This window comes from Cyphomyrmex costatus, unplaced genomic scaffold (assembly GCF_001594065.2).
Source record: "Cyphomyrmex costatus isolate MS0001 unplaced genomic scaffold, Ccosl1.0 scaffold1660, whole genome shotgun sequence".
In the NCBI taxonomy this organism is placed as follows: Eukaryota; Metazoa; Arthropoda; class Insecta; order Hymenoptera; family Formicidae; genus Cyphomyrmex; species Cyphomyrmex costatus.
In genome coordinates this window covers 1-17,587 of record NW_017275675.1, presented here as the reverse complement: position 1 = coordinate 17,587, position 17,587 = coordinate 1, and the positions used below count along the sequence as shown (strand labels likewise).

The 17,587-nt window shown below is 28.7% G+C and overlaps 2 protein-coding genes across 2 annotated transcripts; both read left to right on the top strand.

Annotated features, from left to right (window-relative positions):
* Positions 1-1,000: 1,000 nt before the first annotated feature.
* Positions 1,001-3,221, top strand: LOC108771216 (thioredoxin-related transmembrane protein 1). Its single transcript, XM_018537238.1, has 5 exons — positions 1,001-1,231; positions 1,993-2,154; positions 2,326-2,500; positions 2,613-2,714; positions 2,801-3,221. The coding sequence occupies exons 1-5, from the start codon at positions 1,077-1,079 to the stop codon at positions 3,116-3,118; spliced, it is 912 nt and encodes a 303-aa protein (XP_018392740.1). The 5' UTR covers positions 1,001-1,076; the 3' UTR covers positions 3,119-3,221.
* Positions 3,222-7,564: 4,343 nt separating this feature from the next.
* On the top strand, positions 7,565-9,112 carry LOC108771256 (thioredoxin domain-containing protein 9). Its single transcript, XM_018537237.1, has 4 exons — positions 7,565-7,661; positions 8,156-8,336; positions 8,494-8,695; positions 8,777-9,112. Exons 2-4 carry the CDS (start codon positions 8,160-8,162, stop codon positions 9,037-9,039), a joined length of 642 nt encoding a protein of 213 aa, XP_018392739.1. The 5' UTR covers positions 7,565-7,661; positions 8,156-8,159; the 3' UTR covers positions 9,040-9,112.
* Positions 9,113-17,587: the final 8,475 nt, after the last annotated feature.

The following is a 17,587-nucleotide window of genomic DNA, read 5'->3' as shown; positions in this document are numbered from 1 at the left end:
GTGTCACACTACGGATTGTGGACGCGGATCGGATTGAGATTTGAGATTGCGGACGCGCATCGGAATTCAGCCAATCAAGATAGAGCTGCTTTGTTTATAAGGTGCTTTGGTTTTAAGATCTATTCGCGTTGCTTGCAAATATATACCTATATCTATCTTAAAGAGTGAAATCACACAATACAAGAATCAGCATACGGGACAGAGGATGCGTGATTCGAACAGTCAATCAGCATCAGCACTCTTTCGCATTTTTCCTGCATGCTTCGTATATCGTTTTATCCTTATTGTTCAACTATGTTAAACAAGGATAAGACGATACACGCATGGCGTGAAAGACCCGAAAAATGACGTGTTCCGGGAAATAAATACATAATTAAAAAAATAATTGCTTCACCAAAATAGTAATACTTGTTAATTTTATTTAAGTATACTATTTAAAATGTTGAAATAAACATTACTGTGACAGTATTGAACACATTTTATATTATTGTAAAAATTGTTTTCGAATTATATGATTAGCGTTAGGACAACTGACGTAATAGAGAGTTTTTGCAATTGAGAATTTTTGTTTTTTCTTCATACCTAATTAAGAAAAGGATAAGTGACTTTAGCGTTCACCGTATCAGGGATAAACGGTATTGCAAAAACTCCCTAAAACCATAAGAAATAAACCGTAAGAATCAGCCAATCAGAATTAAGAATTCAAAAGAATTCTCGATTGTGATTGGCTAATTCTTACGGAAGGTGTGTGCGGCAACCCTCTTACACTGTATCGTTTATGTTCTTTGCTGGAAAACTCCCATTGAGCAGGTTCATCAACGCCAGTTACTTAATTGGCTGTTATCTGACCAATTGAATTTGCTGTTTAGTAGAATTAACCAGTTACGGTTGACAGTTGATCCCGATTAGGATTAATCGGCGTTGGTAAAACTGGCCTTAAGCTTTCATGTTTTATTTGCTCAGTTAAGGACAGTTAGCATCGTCAGTGGTGCAAGTGGTGTTGGCGTCGTGTATGGTGGTGTGGCGTACAGTGCCGGGTGAGTTTTGGTTAAAGTCGACGGTTGGACGTCATCAGGATGGGTCCTGTATATTATGTCATTTACGTCGCATTATTGTCCACGTATGCGAGCGCGAGTACAGACACGAATACGCGACCGAAGGACAGCCTGGTGGAGCAACTGAACGAGGATAATTGGGATCGCATGCTCACGGGAGAGTGGATGGTCGAGTTGTAAGTACCGTGCATCAACATCATTGTGGTTGATGTCGTGTCAAAAAGTACCCGAATTTATTTGTCCTTGACGATTGTCATTAACTCTTTAGAGCTGGCGCTAAAATCTATAACACTTACTGTGATATTTAAGTTTAATACATGTTAATCAAAAGACATTAAATAATATTACAAATTCGAAATAACATAATTTGTATAAAAAAAAAAGAATAGACATAAACTTTATTTAAAAAGAAATAATTGGAATTTACAAATGTAACGTGAAGAAAATTGAGTTGTTTAATATTATATTTTTATGTAAAAATAGCAATTGCTATAATGTTTGAGACAAAAATTAATAGCTAATAATAAATTCAAATGTATTAATGTGTATCTTTTATCTTAATATATTTTACAGAAAAAACTGAATTATTTTTATTCATCAAAATGTTCGTTATTCAAACAATCATTGCATAAATCTAATAAATCTACTGTTAGTTCCAAAGAGATATAATTAAACAGATTCAATAAATTATAGAAGTATTCTTGTAAAGAATATGTGGAATATAAAGTTATATAGTTAGATTTATTCTTATCAATATATATGTATATTTTATAGTTGATAGCATATATATTGTCTAAAAATTTATACATTAAAATTTTTATGATTATTATATGTATGTGTTAATACATGCATATATATATATATATATATATGCATGTATTAAAATCTGATTAATATATATAATTTTTAGAATTTAATATATTGTGTTATTTATTAGTTATGCACCATGGTGTCCAGCTTGTAGAGCACTTGAACCAGTCTGGGAGGATCTTGCATTATCCAAAAAGAAACTAAACATCAATGTTGGAAAGATAGATGTGACAAATTCTCCAGGTCTTAGTGGCAGATTTTTAGTTACAGCTTTACCTACAATATATCAGTAAGTATATAATTATACTAATATTTTATTTTGTTATGTATATACATGGTAAAATTATATTAATATTATACATATTATATTAATATTTACATAGTTATTTTTTAATATTTTGTAAATTTCTATTAAATTTTATAATTATATATCTTAGAATTAATTTTTTTTGTTTTCTAGTGTAAACAATGGGATATTTAGGCAGTATAAGAGCCCAAGAGATAAATCATCATTAATCGAATTTGTATCTGAAAAGACATGGATGAAAGTAGATCCAATATCTAGTTGGAAAAGCCCAACATCATTCCATATGTCATTTTTAAGTCAATTTTTTAAATTATCCCAAATATTACGTGTAAGTGATGCGTGTGTACACATACACACACACGCGCGCGCGTGCATACGCATGCACACAAAATTATATTATGTTACAAAAATTTCAATGAAACACTACTATTTTTCCACAGAATATCCACAATCAACTTTTGGAAGATGTTGGGGTACCTGTATGGGGTGTTTACTTGATTTTTGCTGCTGCGACAGTTGTTTCAGGCACAATATTAGGATTGGTAAGAGTGATACATTTTACATTATGATGTATAAAATTTATATATATCTGATAAATAGGTGATGTTAACTGTATTTATAATTGTAGCTTATTGTGTGCTTGGTTGACTTCCTTTTTCCACCGTCACAGCAACAAGGTAAGATGAAACAGACTGCTGCAACAGACGGTGCTACTCAAGAGAAAAATTCAGACGAGGATGAAATTGTAGAAAATATTGGTGGTGATTTAATAGATGAAGAAGAATCTGAAACAGAGGAGCCTGAAATGAAAGAATCTGAAGCAAAGAAATCTGAAACAAAGAAATCTGAGACGAAAGAAGTAGAAGCGAGTGAGACAGATAAAGATAGTAAAGCTGATACTAGTAGTCCTAACGTTCGCAAACGTAAGCCACGCAAGGCTGACTAGAGATATTAATTCGTTCAATGTAAATATTCAGCAAACAAATTAATTGCAACTAGCCCTTGGCGGTATCCCCCCAAAGTCATTCCTGTGCATTGAAATGCACCAATGCGACATACTATTGTTATTTCACATCTCAAAATATGGATAAGTGATATGGATCCAAGGGATTCAAAGAAATAGCGATATCTTGTATATGTTTAAAAATTCCAATGAATGAAAATTTCGAATTATCATTGCCTATAAAAACTTTCTTATCTACAAATACATTTTGAAAATGCAAATGTACATTTTAGGTATTATTCAGTAAAATTTTAGAATCTTGCAGGTGATCTTTCTACTGTGTCGAATGTTCTCAGGGCTTGATAATTTTGTTGAAGCAATGAGAAAATATAAACATGTTGGAAGGACTTTTCAAGATAGTGACAGATACATTTCATATATTTGAACAAATTTATTAGACGGTAGTTGAAAAATTTTAAAATAACAAAAAATGTTTGATTATAATATATTTACTTTTGCATACGCGCGCGCGCGTCTTCTATGAAACATTTGAGACTGCAAAGTAAAGGCTTGTAAATCTAAATATTTGTATGATCATTTTTTTCTTTAGAGAACAGTAAGTCTAAAAAATACTTTACATTATTTTTCAAATATTTATGTTTCATATAGTGATCAAAGAAAAAAATATATTGAAGTCATAAATGTAATATCATAATTTAAGTATCTAATTTTTAGAAATTAAGAAAAGAACTATAATAGCATTTATAGTTCTTTTACCTTCCTTAAGGTTACACACTACAGACCATTTATAAATCTATTTATTAATTATAGTTGATATCTAAAAATATTACAAATTTCTATTTACAATTCCTTTTCTTCGATCATATTAAAAAAATTTTTGAAAGTAGCAAAAAATGAATTAAAAATTACTTAAGAACAATCATTACTTTTATATATGCACACATATTTTTCAAGTTTAAATACATATAGTTATATAGTACTCTTTGCAATTAAAGTCATTTAACATATAATCACACATTTATTTATATAAAAAGATCGTAAATTTTTTGATAAAAGCCGATATCTAATTAAAATATTGATATATTAATAGCTGATATTTATTGTTATCAGTCGTTAGGGATTATGGTCATTGCATATACATTGTCTCTTGATGCGTTCAGGGAGACATTGTATTATTATTGTATTAAACGCTATTTGTATTATTCTATCCTTGTTTTGTGTCTAAACTATGTAGATAGAATGACACAAATAGTGCTAATAGCGTCTCCTCGAACGTATTTATTAATTTTAAAGAGCTTTCAGTCTTTATTATGACCACATAATTAGTAAGATCCACTAATTTTAATTTGCCTTTGTCATCAATTATTTGTCACCGAGTGCCCTGTAAGGGTCATAATAACGCTTAAGAGTAAATTCCTGAAATCATTTTAAGACGAAAATCTTAATATTAAAATGTTGAGGCCGTAATAGTTTTTTTTTAATTATAAGCATTTAAAGTTAGCGAATCATATCTTCTCTAAAGTTCATGCATTCAGGTGTGATGACATTTTGTGTTGTATTACACTAATCGCACCTGAACTTTAAGTGATTCGCTAATTTTATATTTATTGTTAGTTTGATAATCACATGAAAATATAGTAAAGTCAGATTTCATGTACTCACAATTTTTAATTCGGTAAATATTTAGATTAGGGGAATCTGCTCTAAAGACCTTAACCTCGACATATGTTGTCAAGATCATTGAGGCTGACTCCCCTAATCTAAATATTTACCTTTAATTCTATTTATTTTATTGTATAGTTAGTTAACCAAACTTTTATAACAAACTTAATGATAGATACATATTAGAGTATAATGAGAATATATGTGCTGAAAAGCGAAGACAGTGAAAATTTGAAATAAGTAAGATAATATATTAGATAATAATATAGAAACTGTTAACTATAGAAGAGAAAGATGGCCCTTTAATCTTATAGTATTATTAACTTTTGATATAATTTAGAACTGGTATTGTATATAATTTTATATTGTTTTAAAGCAGCTGAACCGAATAAAATCGAAACTTGTACCGCTTGTTACAGAAGTTTATTCAAATATATTATCTTTTATAAGCGCTCAATTTTGGCCTTGGTTTATAAATTTCATTTTTTTTGTAGGTCTATGTACTTATAATTCAGAAAGTATTATAGCTTCAACATTTTGGAAATTTTCTTCTCAAAATGGTCTTAGGAATCAATTTTTAAGCGTTATTATGATCACATTCACAACGAAATATCTTATATACTGATTTTTCTGTACGAATCAGGTATTCGTTCTTTCTCTATCCTAAATTATGGAAATTTCTATCATAATCTATGAAATTCATGATTGATTTAATACAGAAAGTGAATAGCATTACTACTTTTTGCAATAAAACTTGAATTGCATTTTTATATAAAGGCCTAATTTAGCTTGCTGTATTCAAACTTAATTTAACTAACATTTATGCAGTATAAAAAAAAACTTTTAGAAAGAACACATGACTGTTTCTAAAAAGTTTCTTTCATTTTATTGCAAACATGCAACTATGAAATATGAATAAATGCGAAACCTTTATCATTAAAAGAGCATGATTATTGAATATTGTTTATATTTTCATTCTTTGTGTATATGTATATTATTTGAACATGATTTTTGGTGAATTTTTGTTTTTATTATATTGTGTAGCAAATGTCTTCCTCATATCATTTTCAATATATCCAATTAAAATTTTCTCGATAGTACTGACATTTATACATATTATTATAAAAAATTGTTGTTGTTTACTGTTTTATGTTGATATAATATCGAAATTTTATTACTTTGCTGTTCTTATATTCAAGTTATATTTTCTGCTTTATTGAATACCCAATTTATATATTTAAGTTTTTAATTATTCATCTAATAAATAGAATGTTATTAATATCAAGAAGCAATCAATGCGAAGCTAAAAATAAAATCTGTAATATTTACTGCCTGATAGTTATAATAAATACAATTAAAATCAATGATCCTTAAAGATCTTTTTTAAATCCATGTTGGTCCTATTTATATCAAAATGTAATCGTGATTACTGTTATTTATTATATATTTATTAAATAAGTAAAAGTGCCAAATATACATATATTTATGTTTATCAAAACCTTGTATTATATATAATATTTTTCTTAATGGTAATTATACAGTTTAAGTACAACACCTCAAAAATAAATAAAATTATCCTTGTCGTTCGCTAATTGTTATGCGTGGTCTACAATGGGCAGTAACAGTAGTGGATTAAGGGATGCTGGAGTTACCGACGGAACACTCATTTTGTATTTCTCATGCCATTTCGTTTTCCTTATACAGAATAAAAAATCCTTTTCCAAAATAAAAGGGAAAACACAAACAAATTTGGAAAAGTCCAAACCGGTATGAAAATCCCCCAAAAATTATCATGTAGGTTCTTTCTTCATATATATACAAATTAATGCAAGCATATATCCAAACAAAAAAGACTTTTCCAAATTTGACTAATTTATAAGATTATCATGAGACCTTCAAATTATGATTTTAAAGCTTACAAAAGAAATGGCACGAGAAATACGATTTGAGTGACATAACCTCACATTCAAGTGATATATAGGATATAGCAGAACAAGAAATGTACGTCATATTTTACTTAATGTTTGTAAATATTTTCTTGATGTATGTAACAGAGATATGTAATATTTTAATTGGAATTAAAAATCTGTTTTATCGATATCGATTAAGTTCGGCCGTCTCTCCAGCATCGTCCTTAAGGAGTAGGCGTAGAAATCGACCAATGATAGTTAATTGTCCTCCTCACATTCGACTATGATTTGTTGATTTCTACGCCTACTCCTTCCACTACTGCTACTGCCCATTGTAGACCACGCATTATGCGTCGTCTAAAATACATGGAGTAAGAAGTAAGGGTAAGAAATTGACCAATCACAGTCGAATGTGAGAAGAATGATTAATTGTTATTAATCAATTTCTTACTCTTACGTCTTATTCCGTGTATTGTATACGACGCATTAAAGATGAGGTGATTGCTGTGTTGTAGATGGAAAGCAACCTTTATAAATCTAGTGACTTTAACTCCGCCTTCATCGAATTTCCTAATAAGACCTAAAACGCATGCGCATGTAACCACAGAGCATAAAAAAAATGTAACCGCAGCGCATGCTCGCAGCGCAGTATTTCGCGGCTGTCCTAACCTCAATCATGTTACATCATGACTTGAATAAAGGCCGCAGCACACACTTTTGCATAACGCATGTGAATAAGGTTACATTGGCCCATTTTCTTATGCATGAGTCAATGGACCAATCAAACTTTTTATGTATATGGTTTATGCGTTATGCAAAAGTCTGTGCTGCGGCCTTTAATCGTCAGCACCTTCATTTGAGAGTAAACAGCTCTGTTTCGTGACATTTCTATATATGGTTAAGAAGTGCCTTGGATTGTGAAGTAGCGAATTCAAGTCAAGTTATCACTGAAGGTATTTATGTAGCAAGCCCGGCTCAGCTTCAATATCTATAAAATTATGCTCATTCAAAACATTTTTTTTTATCAGATTCACTTTTTTCAAGACTGCAGCAAAGCAAGATATTAGTCATAAGTTTACTACTATTGAGATTACAAAACCTGTTATATCCATAATAATCTTGTTTTACGAGACAATTATATTTTTTTTTGCCAGATTCTTTCGTTTCGTATAAAAACGCGCCGAATGAGTATAATTTTATCAAAATTGGAGCTGAGACGTTTCTGGGTAAATATCGCTGTTCAATCATATTTATATTTAGTTGTACTTATTATTAATATATTTATTTATATTTAATGTTAATATAATTATTTTATGCTTAATATTATCAATTACACTATATATATGGAAAGCTATTTTGAATTGTAATTTTTTGTATCTTATCTATAATATATCTATGAAAAAATAATGAACTCAGATATTTATATGTTATTTTTCCAAATTAATAGCAATATGGAGACTGTACTTCAGCAGAAAGTCATAGAAGTTGCCAATCATGTTGAGCAACAGTTAGATGCAGAATTAGAAAAGTTAGACAACTTGGACATCAGTGATTATGAAAAAATACGTGCACACAGATTGAATGAGCTGAAACGAATGCAAAAACAGAAGCAGGATTGGCTAGTTTCGGTAATGTGCCTTGACATGTTTCAGAATATTTAATTCTTAGTAGAATTCTTAAGCATGATGTGTGTATATTAGGAATATGTATATAAATTTATGTTAAATTGTATAACAATTTATATTAAATAATGTATAAGATATGTATAACATCATATTGTTACAGGGTCATGGAGAATATGCTGAGTTATATGATGAGAAAGATTTTTTCGATGTATCTAAAAAGTCAGAGAATATTGTTTGTTTATTTTATAAAGATGATTCTCCACGATGTAAAATAGTGGATCATCATTTCAAGATTCTTGCAAAGAAACATATTGAAGCAAGATTTTGCAAACTAAACGTTGAAAGATGTCCATTTTTGACTGGTATTATTCACATATTTTTATTATTTTTAGTAATATAAAATATATTTAATTATGTTAATAATATATATTTATGCATTATAGAACGGTTACGTATTAGAATTATACCTACAATTGCGCTAATTGTGAATGGTAAAACCAAGGATTATATCGTGGGCTTTACTGAATTAGGAAACTGTGATGATTTCTCTACAGAAACATTACAGTGCCGTCTTGCACAATCTGGCGTGATCAATTATGATGATGATCTAGAATCGTCAGAAACTGGCAAGAAGCCATTTATATTTAGACCTTCCAAACCCAAGACCATCAAGGGACGCAACTCAGATGACTCTGATGACGATTGAGACTGCATCCAGATATAAAAATTTATGTATATTTATTTAAAATATCTCTAAAAAAAAACAACTTTGATATGGACCTCGAAATTAAAAACAATAGAAACTAAATAAAGTAAATGAAAGTACAGTACGACGTAATTTATTATAATAGCAAATGCGCAAATAATACAAAAACTTTTATTTTGATATTATCCATGTCAATTGAACTTTTTGACTCTTTGAAATCCTCTTTGAAGTACATTTTGATGTACTGACGAGTACACGAATTATACAACTGATTGGTGTGTGAGGAGAATTCTGAAGAAAGTTGAACATTCAATTAACATGGATGATGTCAAAATAATTCAGTAAATAAATCAGTAAAAATTTTTATATTTATTAATTCTGCATTGATCACATTGTACTCTCATTCACCTTATTTGGTTCTTCTTATTCATACTAATTTGCATTTTTCTTATGTATTATAAACTTAAATATTGTTTTTGTTTCATTTATTATAATGAGCTTTTTTTATAATAAAGTTGACAAATAAATTTCATATTTTAATACTTGAGATGTAGGGTAGAGAGAGCGAGGCTATTCTCAGTTTCAACTTTAAAGTACGAAAATTTACGATATTAAGCAATATCTCTTTGCAGTGACACGCTCTTATAATTATATTATATACATGATTACTCCTTGAAAGTACAAGTACAAATCTTTCAATAATCAACATGTGCTATTTAGAAACATAAACATTATCGTGAGAAATGGATGAAAGAGCCTGCCTCCTAACCCTATCTAATTTTGTAGTACAATAAATTCTCTATGCTACATACTTTATTAAATTATATTTAAATAAAAATATTTTAATAAAAAAATTTAATAAAAAAATTATAAACGATCAATGATGCTAGAGGTCGTCTACAATGGGTAGCAAGTAGAGTACCTATAATGAGGTATAGGTATAGGTACTCTAGTAGCAAGCAGTGGTGGTAAGACTATAAGGGGTTTCGCAGAATAAAAGGAACAGAAGACAGAGAATAAGAATTTCAACCTATCAGAAATATATCATACTGTGGAATAAACAGTGTGTAATCATATGATTTATCTACATATTAATCAACACTTTATATAATTTATTGATGTTTAATTTGTGTTACGTTAATTTTTATATTTTTTATATTTTATTATATATATAGTTATGTCAATACACATTAGCATTGTTTCAAATTTTTAATTTTGAATATTTGACTCTTATTAGCCTTGTACTCAATTATTATATTATTAAGGAAATGTTGACCGAAGATACAGAAAAATATGTAGATTACTTTTAGAATGCTATCTTAAATATTTAATATAATAGTAATAGTTGGACCAACTATTATTAAACAATATTTTATTCGCGATTCTATTTCACCTGAGACTCAGTTCCAAATTATACTGCGCTATTTAGCATCAGAAGACAGTATGAAATCCCTGTCATATACCGACAATCGTTGCATATAAAATTATGTAAAATTATGTAAGTTCAGTTTTTACTTAACAAGTTATATTGATTATTTTTAATTTATTTCATAAGAAAACCGCAGAACATATCTTGATTATAACAAAAACTTTACTTAAACCGTCAAATTTAGTCAAATAGATAAAATTAGAAAAAGCTAGTAAAAACTGGTAACTTTTACGGAATTACAGCTCCATGGGACAAAAGGAGCCGTAATTCCGTAAAATACACGTAACGTTACGGACGCAATCCTTACTAACTTTTGCGGACATGCGGTGCGGATTACGGATTGCGAGCTGTATGTGACGACACCCTTAACACCATGGGCGGAATCGGCGGAATGAAGCCCACAACCAATCACAAGCGTTCCGCCAATTTCGCACCATGGGATCTCATCTCAGAAATTAATCAATCGATTATTCTTCTCACGTTCGATTGGTCAATTTCTTAATCTTATAGTCTTAGGCCGGAATCAGACTACGCATTGAAAATTGAGATTGGAGATTGAAAGATTGAATTTTGGCTAATAAAAATAATAGGAGCTCAAATTTCTTTATCCTCATTGATCAAATTTCAATTTTCAATCTTCGAATTCAATCGTTTCAATCTCAATTTTCAATGCGTAGTCTGATTCCGGCCTTACCATCACTGCTTACTGCCATTGTAGACGGTCCTTCAATGTCATATTTATGTAACTGCTCTTCTTATTTAAACATAAAATAAATTATACAGTTATATTATAAACATATATTTCATAATTTGAGAAACATATACTTTGCTATATAAGATGAAGAATCATCTCTTATATCTTTAAAATCAATCTGTATGTTGAAGTATTATCAAATAACATGTAGTTTGTTTCGAAAGGAATTTTGTTTAAAAATCTAATTTATGATTTTGTAATTTTATATATTAATTTCCAAATATATTCTATCGGAAGTAATAGTGGAATTGAAAACATTTCTTGACAAAAAAAAAATCGAAACGAAACTATTACCATGATTCAAAGGCAGGTCTGTCAACTAGTGGCTCGGGAGCTAGCCGCCCCGTTGTGAGCATTATCCCTTCCAATTCAAATCGCTAGCAGAGATTTTAGATTAGAGACTGCCAGCCCTAAAATCGTCCCTAAAATCTAAACTCTAACGGCGGTGGTGAGTTGAACTGGAAGGAACAGCGCTCGATGGGGTGACTGGCTCGTAAGCCACTGACAGGCCTGTTCAAAGGTCTTTGAATATTCTTGGATCCTGAAATTATACTGGAATTTTATATATTCTGGAAAACTTAGAACTGGCCTGGAATTTATTATTCTTTCATTCTAAAGAAAAATTAGAGCATAAAATAAGAAAGAAATAATAAAAAGAAAAATTGTGTTTAGGTTTAGATTTAAATATCTAAAATATAATATATAGTATAGAAAAACGTTCATATTGACGGAATGTTCGTTTGATATCATTTATAAATAATGTTTTAAATTTGTTAGCGGTTGTGAATCTTAATTTTAATACAAAGCATATAATATTGTGTAAATCGGTGAAAATTAATTAAATAATGAAAATTAATAGATGGATAAATCCTGGAAAAATCAGAACTTTTATCTAGAATATTCTGGAATTATCTTTGAATTTTTTAACTAGCCAGATTTTACAGCACGCCATATATCACATCATTTTTTTCACGATTTATTTTTTAGATATCCAATAAATCCGCAATTTTCAAATTGTTCTCTCACATCGCAATTTTGAAAAATTTACAGTTAAAGTTGCAAAAAGACTACTTTCATATATTCTATCATGTCATATAACTACGATACGTGATGTACTGAAGAAGTTTTGCAATTAAAATCTGTGTGAATAGTCGCCGTAGTCATATTCGATGTTGTAAATGAGAAATGACATATTGGATGCGTTTTATTTAATATTCGCAATGCTCACAAGCATTATTTTATCCTATCTTTTCTAAATATTTTTTAAATATCGAATAAGGATGTGGAACACTCAAATGAAGTTTCTTGCGTGCCATTTTTAAATAAAGAAATGATAGAAGAATTATGAATAAAGAGAATTTGAGATAAAATAAAATAATAAAATAGCATTAAAACACTTGTAAAAATGGATAGAAACTATGTAAAATAGGATAAGGGCAAAGAGCCAGTAATAACAATCAATTCAAATTTAATAATAATAACAATATGTAAATAAAGTAACAAAGAAAATTTTAATATAATAAATAAATACATACGTTATTTGGATAGAAACTATTTCTTATCATAAGTCAATAAATAATCGTATAAAGTACATGAAGTGAAGATGGAATGGAAGGATCTATGATTTTTTTCACAATGACTGGGTCATGATTTTACCATGGTTGCGACTAGTCAGAAATTTTAAATGTCCTTTCAATCTCATTTTCAATTTCGGAAGAAAAAATCATAGGAAGTTAGATTAGGTCAGGGCGGCACGACACGTGCCATCTTACAATATATTACAACAAAAGTTTCTTTGTTAAGATTATTTCATTTCTATTTTGAAACAAATTTGTAACACATTATTTATACATTATTAGTTATAATATTAATGTAGTTTATATAATATCGTTGAAGAAAGTGCTGAATGCGACGGCGGAGAACAGCATTACGGCGCAGGTGCGCGGAGCAGTGAGGGAAACAATGAGCGCATGAGTGGGAGAAGCTCCATGCCTCCAATGAATAAGGCACGTATTGTGCCGCCCTGGATTAGGTAAATACGGATTAGGGCTGGGCATGTATTTAAAATACTTTTACTTAAAACACAGTTCGCAATAAAATTTTATATTTAATATTTCAGCGATGTACATGAAAGTGTTACGTATTTTGTATTTAAAATTGAAAGGTTGAAACCTTTATGTATTTCGTAATTTAAATAAATTAATCGTCAATCTTAGTATTTAAAATACAAAATACTTTCAATTTTTCATTATTAATACTAAAATACAAAATATAAAATACTTCTATATACTTCCATAAAATATAAAATGCAAAATATTTTCGTGTACCCGCTGAAATACAAAATACACGATACAATTGTCTTACAAATACCGTTTTCAAATGAAAGTATTTTAAATACATGCCCTGATACAGATGAAATACTAAACCATTTTTTCTGATTGTATTCATTTTTTATTTTTCTTAAAAACATACTCTTATTTTCATGTTACAGTAAATAAATAATGTAACTTAAAGAAACACACATAATCCTATAGAAATAAATTTTCTAGAAAATAATTCTATATTTTAACAGATAGTTATAGTTATATAATAATATATAATTATGATTATCTGTTAAAGTATAGAATTATTTTCTTAACATATAACAGAAAAAAGTTTGAACATTTTTCAAATCATAACATATTTAATCTTCCTTTATATATTTATTATACAAGAACAGTTTCATACAAATGAGAGATATGGTACTTTTTGGATTTTATGATAGAAATTAAAATGAAAATATGGAACTATAAGTAAAATAAGGAGATAATAGCTTTCATGTATTGTGTATAAATTGTAATATATTTGCAAATTGTATTGCAAAATATGAAAGATTGCTGTACAAGTTATTGAGAATATCACAGTAGTAATGCAATAAGTCATACATAGTTAACTAACTTTATAACGTAACTTTTTTTAAAAATGTTCCGAAATATTTGTAGTTTATCATACATAATAAAAAAAATATCACACAATGAAAAAAGCAACCAACACATTGTGTTTATTTTCTTATACGTTAGAAGGTATGTATCTAAATATGTTTAAATTCATCTATAGCACAACGAAAAGTAATAATCTATTTACATTTTACAAGAAACATTAATTTTTTTTAATTAAAAAATTTGAAATATTAAGTCAATGCATCGGGATATATGTATGAATGATGCTCAAACTAAATATAGCAGTAATGTCATGTATATAAATCAAAATAAAGTATTAAAAAATGATTTAATCTGACATGAACATTATTTATAAAAGTATCACAAGACAAATATCTCGTTTACAATATATGTATTTCATAGCACTGCAACATAGTATACGATACGATAATAGATGTTTTCCAGCAACGTATACAGGCGATATATACCGTGAAACACAGTATATAAAGTGTAGATTCCATGTTTTTCAACTATGACATATAAGCCAATACAATCATACACCGCTAAAATACTGTGTTCTCGTTTTATATCACTTAACAAACATCAAATTTTTTACATTACTATTTATTTTTCTAGAAATAATACTTTGATAAAATGTTACAAGATTATATTTGGACATAGGTATATGATACCTTTTTCACTCTGAAATAGAAAAGCTAAGTAACATTTTAGCTATACAAGTCGACGCTATTATTATATCATACAGTGATGATTATATTCCGTTGCTGAAAGCATCCTATATTTACAAGTAGGTATAGGAAACATTATCTCTTGTGAGTGTGTGAGCATGTGTATGTGTGGGTGTATGTGTGCGTATACATATATAAGAATATGTAAAAACTATATTAGATTTTATGTTTATCACTGCTTATCTAATACGTGGAATCCCATTAGGCTAATCTAATACTTATTGGACAATGGTAAATTTATTTTAAAAATACTTGTGTTACAACTAATTAATACAAATTTTATTATCCTGAAATAATAAAATAATGATCTGAAAGATTTAAAAAGTTTAACTTTGATTTTTCATAATATAAATTTTAAAATTAATTTTAGAATATAATTCAAAAAATAATCAAAACAGCCTATATTTATTTTTCTTAATGATAAATCTGATTCACTGATTAAAAATTTCATTCAAATTTCAGAGTTGTGCTAATTCAATTACATTGTAATTGTATTATATAATTCAGGCTTTTTAATTAATTCAATTGCTGATTATTTTAATGAGTGCAATTGAAATACAATATAATTGAAACATAATGTATTATAATTAAAATACAGTGTAATTGAATAATAATTGTCTAAGTTGCAGCTGACAGTTTTGAAAAATAACTGGAAGCAATATTCTGCTGTCTCGTCATTATATTTATTTTTCTTATTGCAAAATGGGTAGTGATATGATATGCAAGAAAGTGTTAGTACGGACAGCTTTGGCGCCCGTATTCATAAAAAAAACTAATTTAAAGTTAACTGATAATATGAATCTATCATCAGATAATATAACTCTATTACTAATTAGTGACAAGCAAAAAATGTTCTTTCTTCAATTTCTCCTGTTGGGTATTCAATGTATTTTATTTTATTCATATATCAATTTTGTTAAATATATTTTCTTCTGAACCTTTATTTACGAACACTAAATCTTTTGCATTAAATATCAAAATTATAATTTTAGCCCTGTTTAACATACTTTTATTTTATTTGTTAAATAAGTTATGTCAGGTGATTGTCGTTACTTTTTCCCTTTAATATATATTATAAGTTAGATATACCAGGGACGTGTTGAATGTTATTTCTTTTTCATTTTTGAAATATTTATCTTAGAATTTAAAGAAAATGCGATACACAAATATTATTTCTGTTATGATACCATATTATGAATTTATGAATAACGTCCTATCTATCACACATAATAATTGCTTTCTGTTTGAACGTCTCATTCCTTAATTCGCAATTCTAATTCAATTACATCATACTTTGTAATTAATTAATTTAACGCTGGTCTCAAAATGCGTTTTTATATATCGTCCAGCTAACAATTTCATCACTTTGCGTTATTTCAACGACAAAAAAACATCCGTAAGAATATCACTGAAGAAGGACCCGTGAGTTGCGAAATGTTCAATATTGTTTTTCTTCATATTTATATTCTTCATATTGATATTGTAATTTATAGAAATTTATTAAAATCTTATTATACAGCTTAATTTAGACCATTTTTCTTTATACTTTGCATTGCAAAAAACAAGCAAAATCAAATTAATTTAATTACATTATACACATTGTAATTTTATTTTAATTGAAATGACGAATTACTTTGTAATTTAATTAAATAAAGACTGCATTACGCATTACATATTAATACGATTGAATTACGACGTAATTGAATTATACATTGTGCATTTATAATTCCTACATTAATTCAATTGTAATTCTGCATAACTCTGAAATTGAAATGCATTAGACGTAATAGGGATTCGGACCAAAATGAAATTTCGATCTGGTTACGGTCACAAACTGTACTCAATTTTTGGTTTCGGTTTCGATCCTTTTTCCGATAACGGATTCGATCTTTTTCGATTTTTTCTGGTCTTTTTCGCTACAGGGTTAGTTTATGATAGACCGTAATTTGTTAACTTTTTTCGTAATCTGTAATAATTGATCAATCACAATCAAATGAGAGGAGAATAATTAACTATGATTGGTAAATTCTTACAGATTACAGAAGAATAGAATATGTAAATTCTTACAGATTACAGAAGACTAGAATACGGCCTATTATAAACCAACTCTATTCTAGGCACCATGCGTTCCAAGTCAATCAGCGCAATTCGAATCACGTAGTACCTATTATAAACCAACTCTATTCTAGGCGCCATGCGTTCCAAGCCAATCAGCGCAATTCGAATCACGTAATAAGTTGGTAATTTTTTGATTACAGACTCTCTATGCGCATAACATATTATATAAGACATAAGATATGTTCGGGGAGACGCTATCAGTACTATGGACACAAACGCTATAAAAAGCATAAAATATAAACGCTGTTTATGGAGTCATGGCTGCGTTCAGCAGAAAAAGCAGCTTTGCAACTCTGTTGAACGCCGTCTAATGCACTAAGTTTGTGCTTTTCCAACATGTATGCTAAGCGGTCGCCATTTTTTTCGAGCATTGAAAGTATGTTTAAGCTACACTGAGTAAAATGTCTCGGAAAATTAATACAATATTGTAGACTTAATTTTGTTAAGTAATTTTAAATTGTAACATAATGGAAAATATAAAATACACATATTAGCTACAATTTTGTAGCTAATTTATTTTGTTACTTGTAAACAAAAAAATTGTGACTCTGTGAAACAAACGCACAAATAAAATTTTATT

Excerpts from the sequence above, each read along its gene's own strand:
- LOC108771216 (XM_018537238.1), top strand. The coding sequence starts at position 1,077 with ATGGGTCCTGTATATTATGTCATTTACGTCGCATTATTGTCCACGTAT. Across the intron at positions 1,232-1,992 it reads GGAGAGTGGATGGTCGAGTT|TTATGCACCATGGTGTCCAG; the intron begins GTAAGTACCGTG and ends GTTATTTATTAG. Across the intron at positions 2,501-2,612 it reads AATTATCCCAAATATTACGT|AATATCCACAATCAACTTTT; the intron begins GTAAGTGATGCG and ends ATTTTTCCACAG.
- LOC108771256 (XM_018537237.1), top strand. The coding sequence starts at position 8,160 with ATGGAGACTGTACTTCAGCAGAAAGTCATAGAAGTTGCCAATCATGTT. Across the intron at positions 8,337-8,493 it reads AGCAGGATTGGCTAGTTTCG|GGTCATGGAGAATATGCTGA; the intron begins GTAATGTGCCTT and ends ATATTGTTACAG. Across the intron at positions 8,696-8,776 it reads AAGATGTCCATTTTTGACTG|AACGGTTACGTATTAGAATT; the intron begins GTATTATTCACA and ends TATGCATTATAG.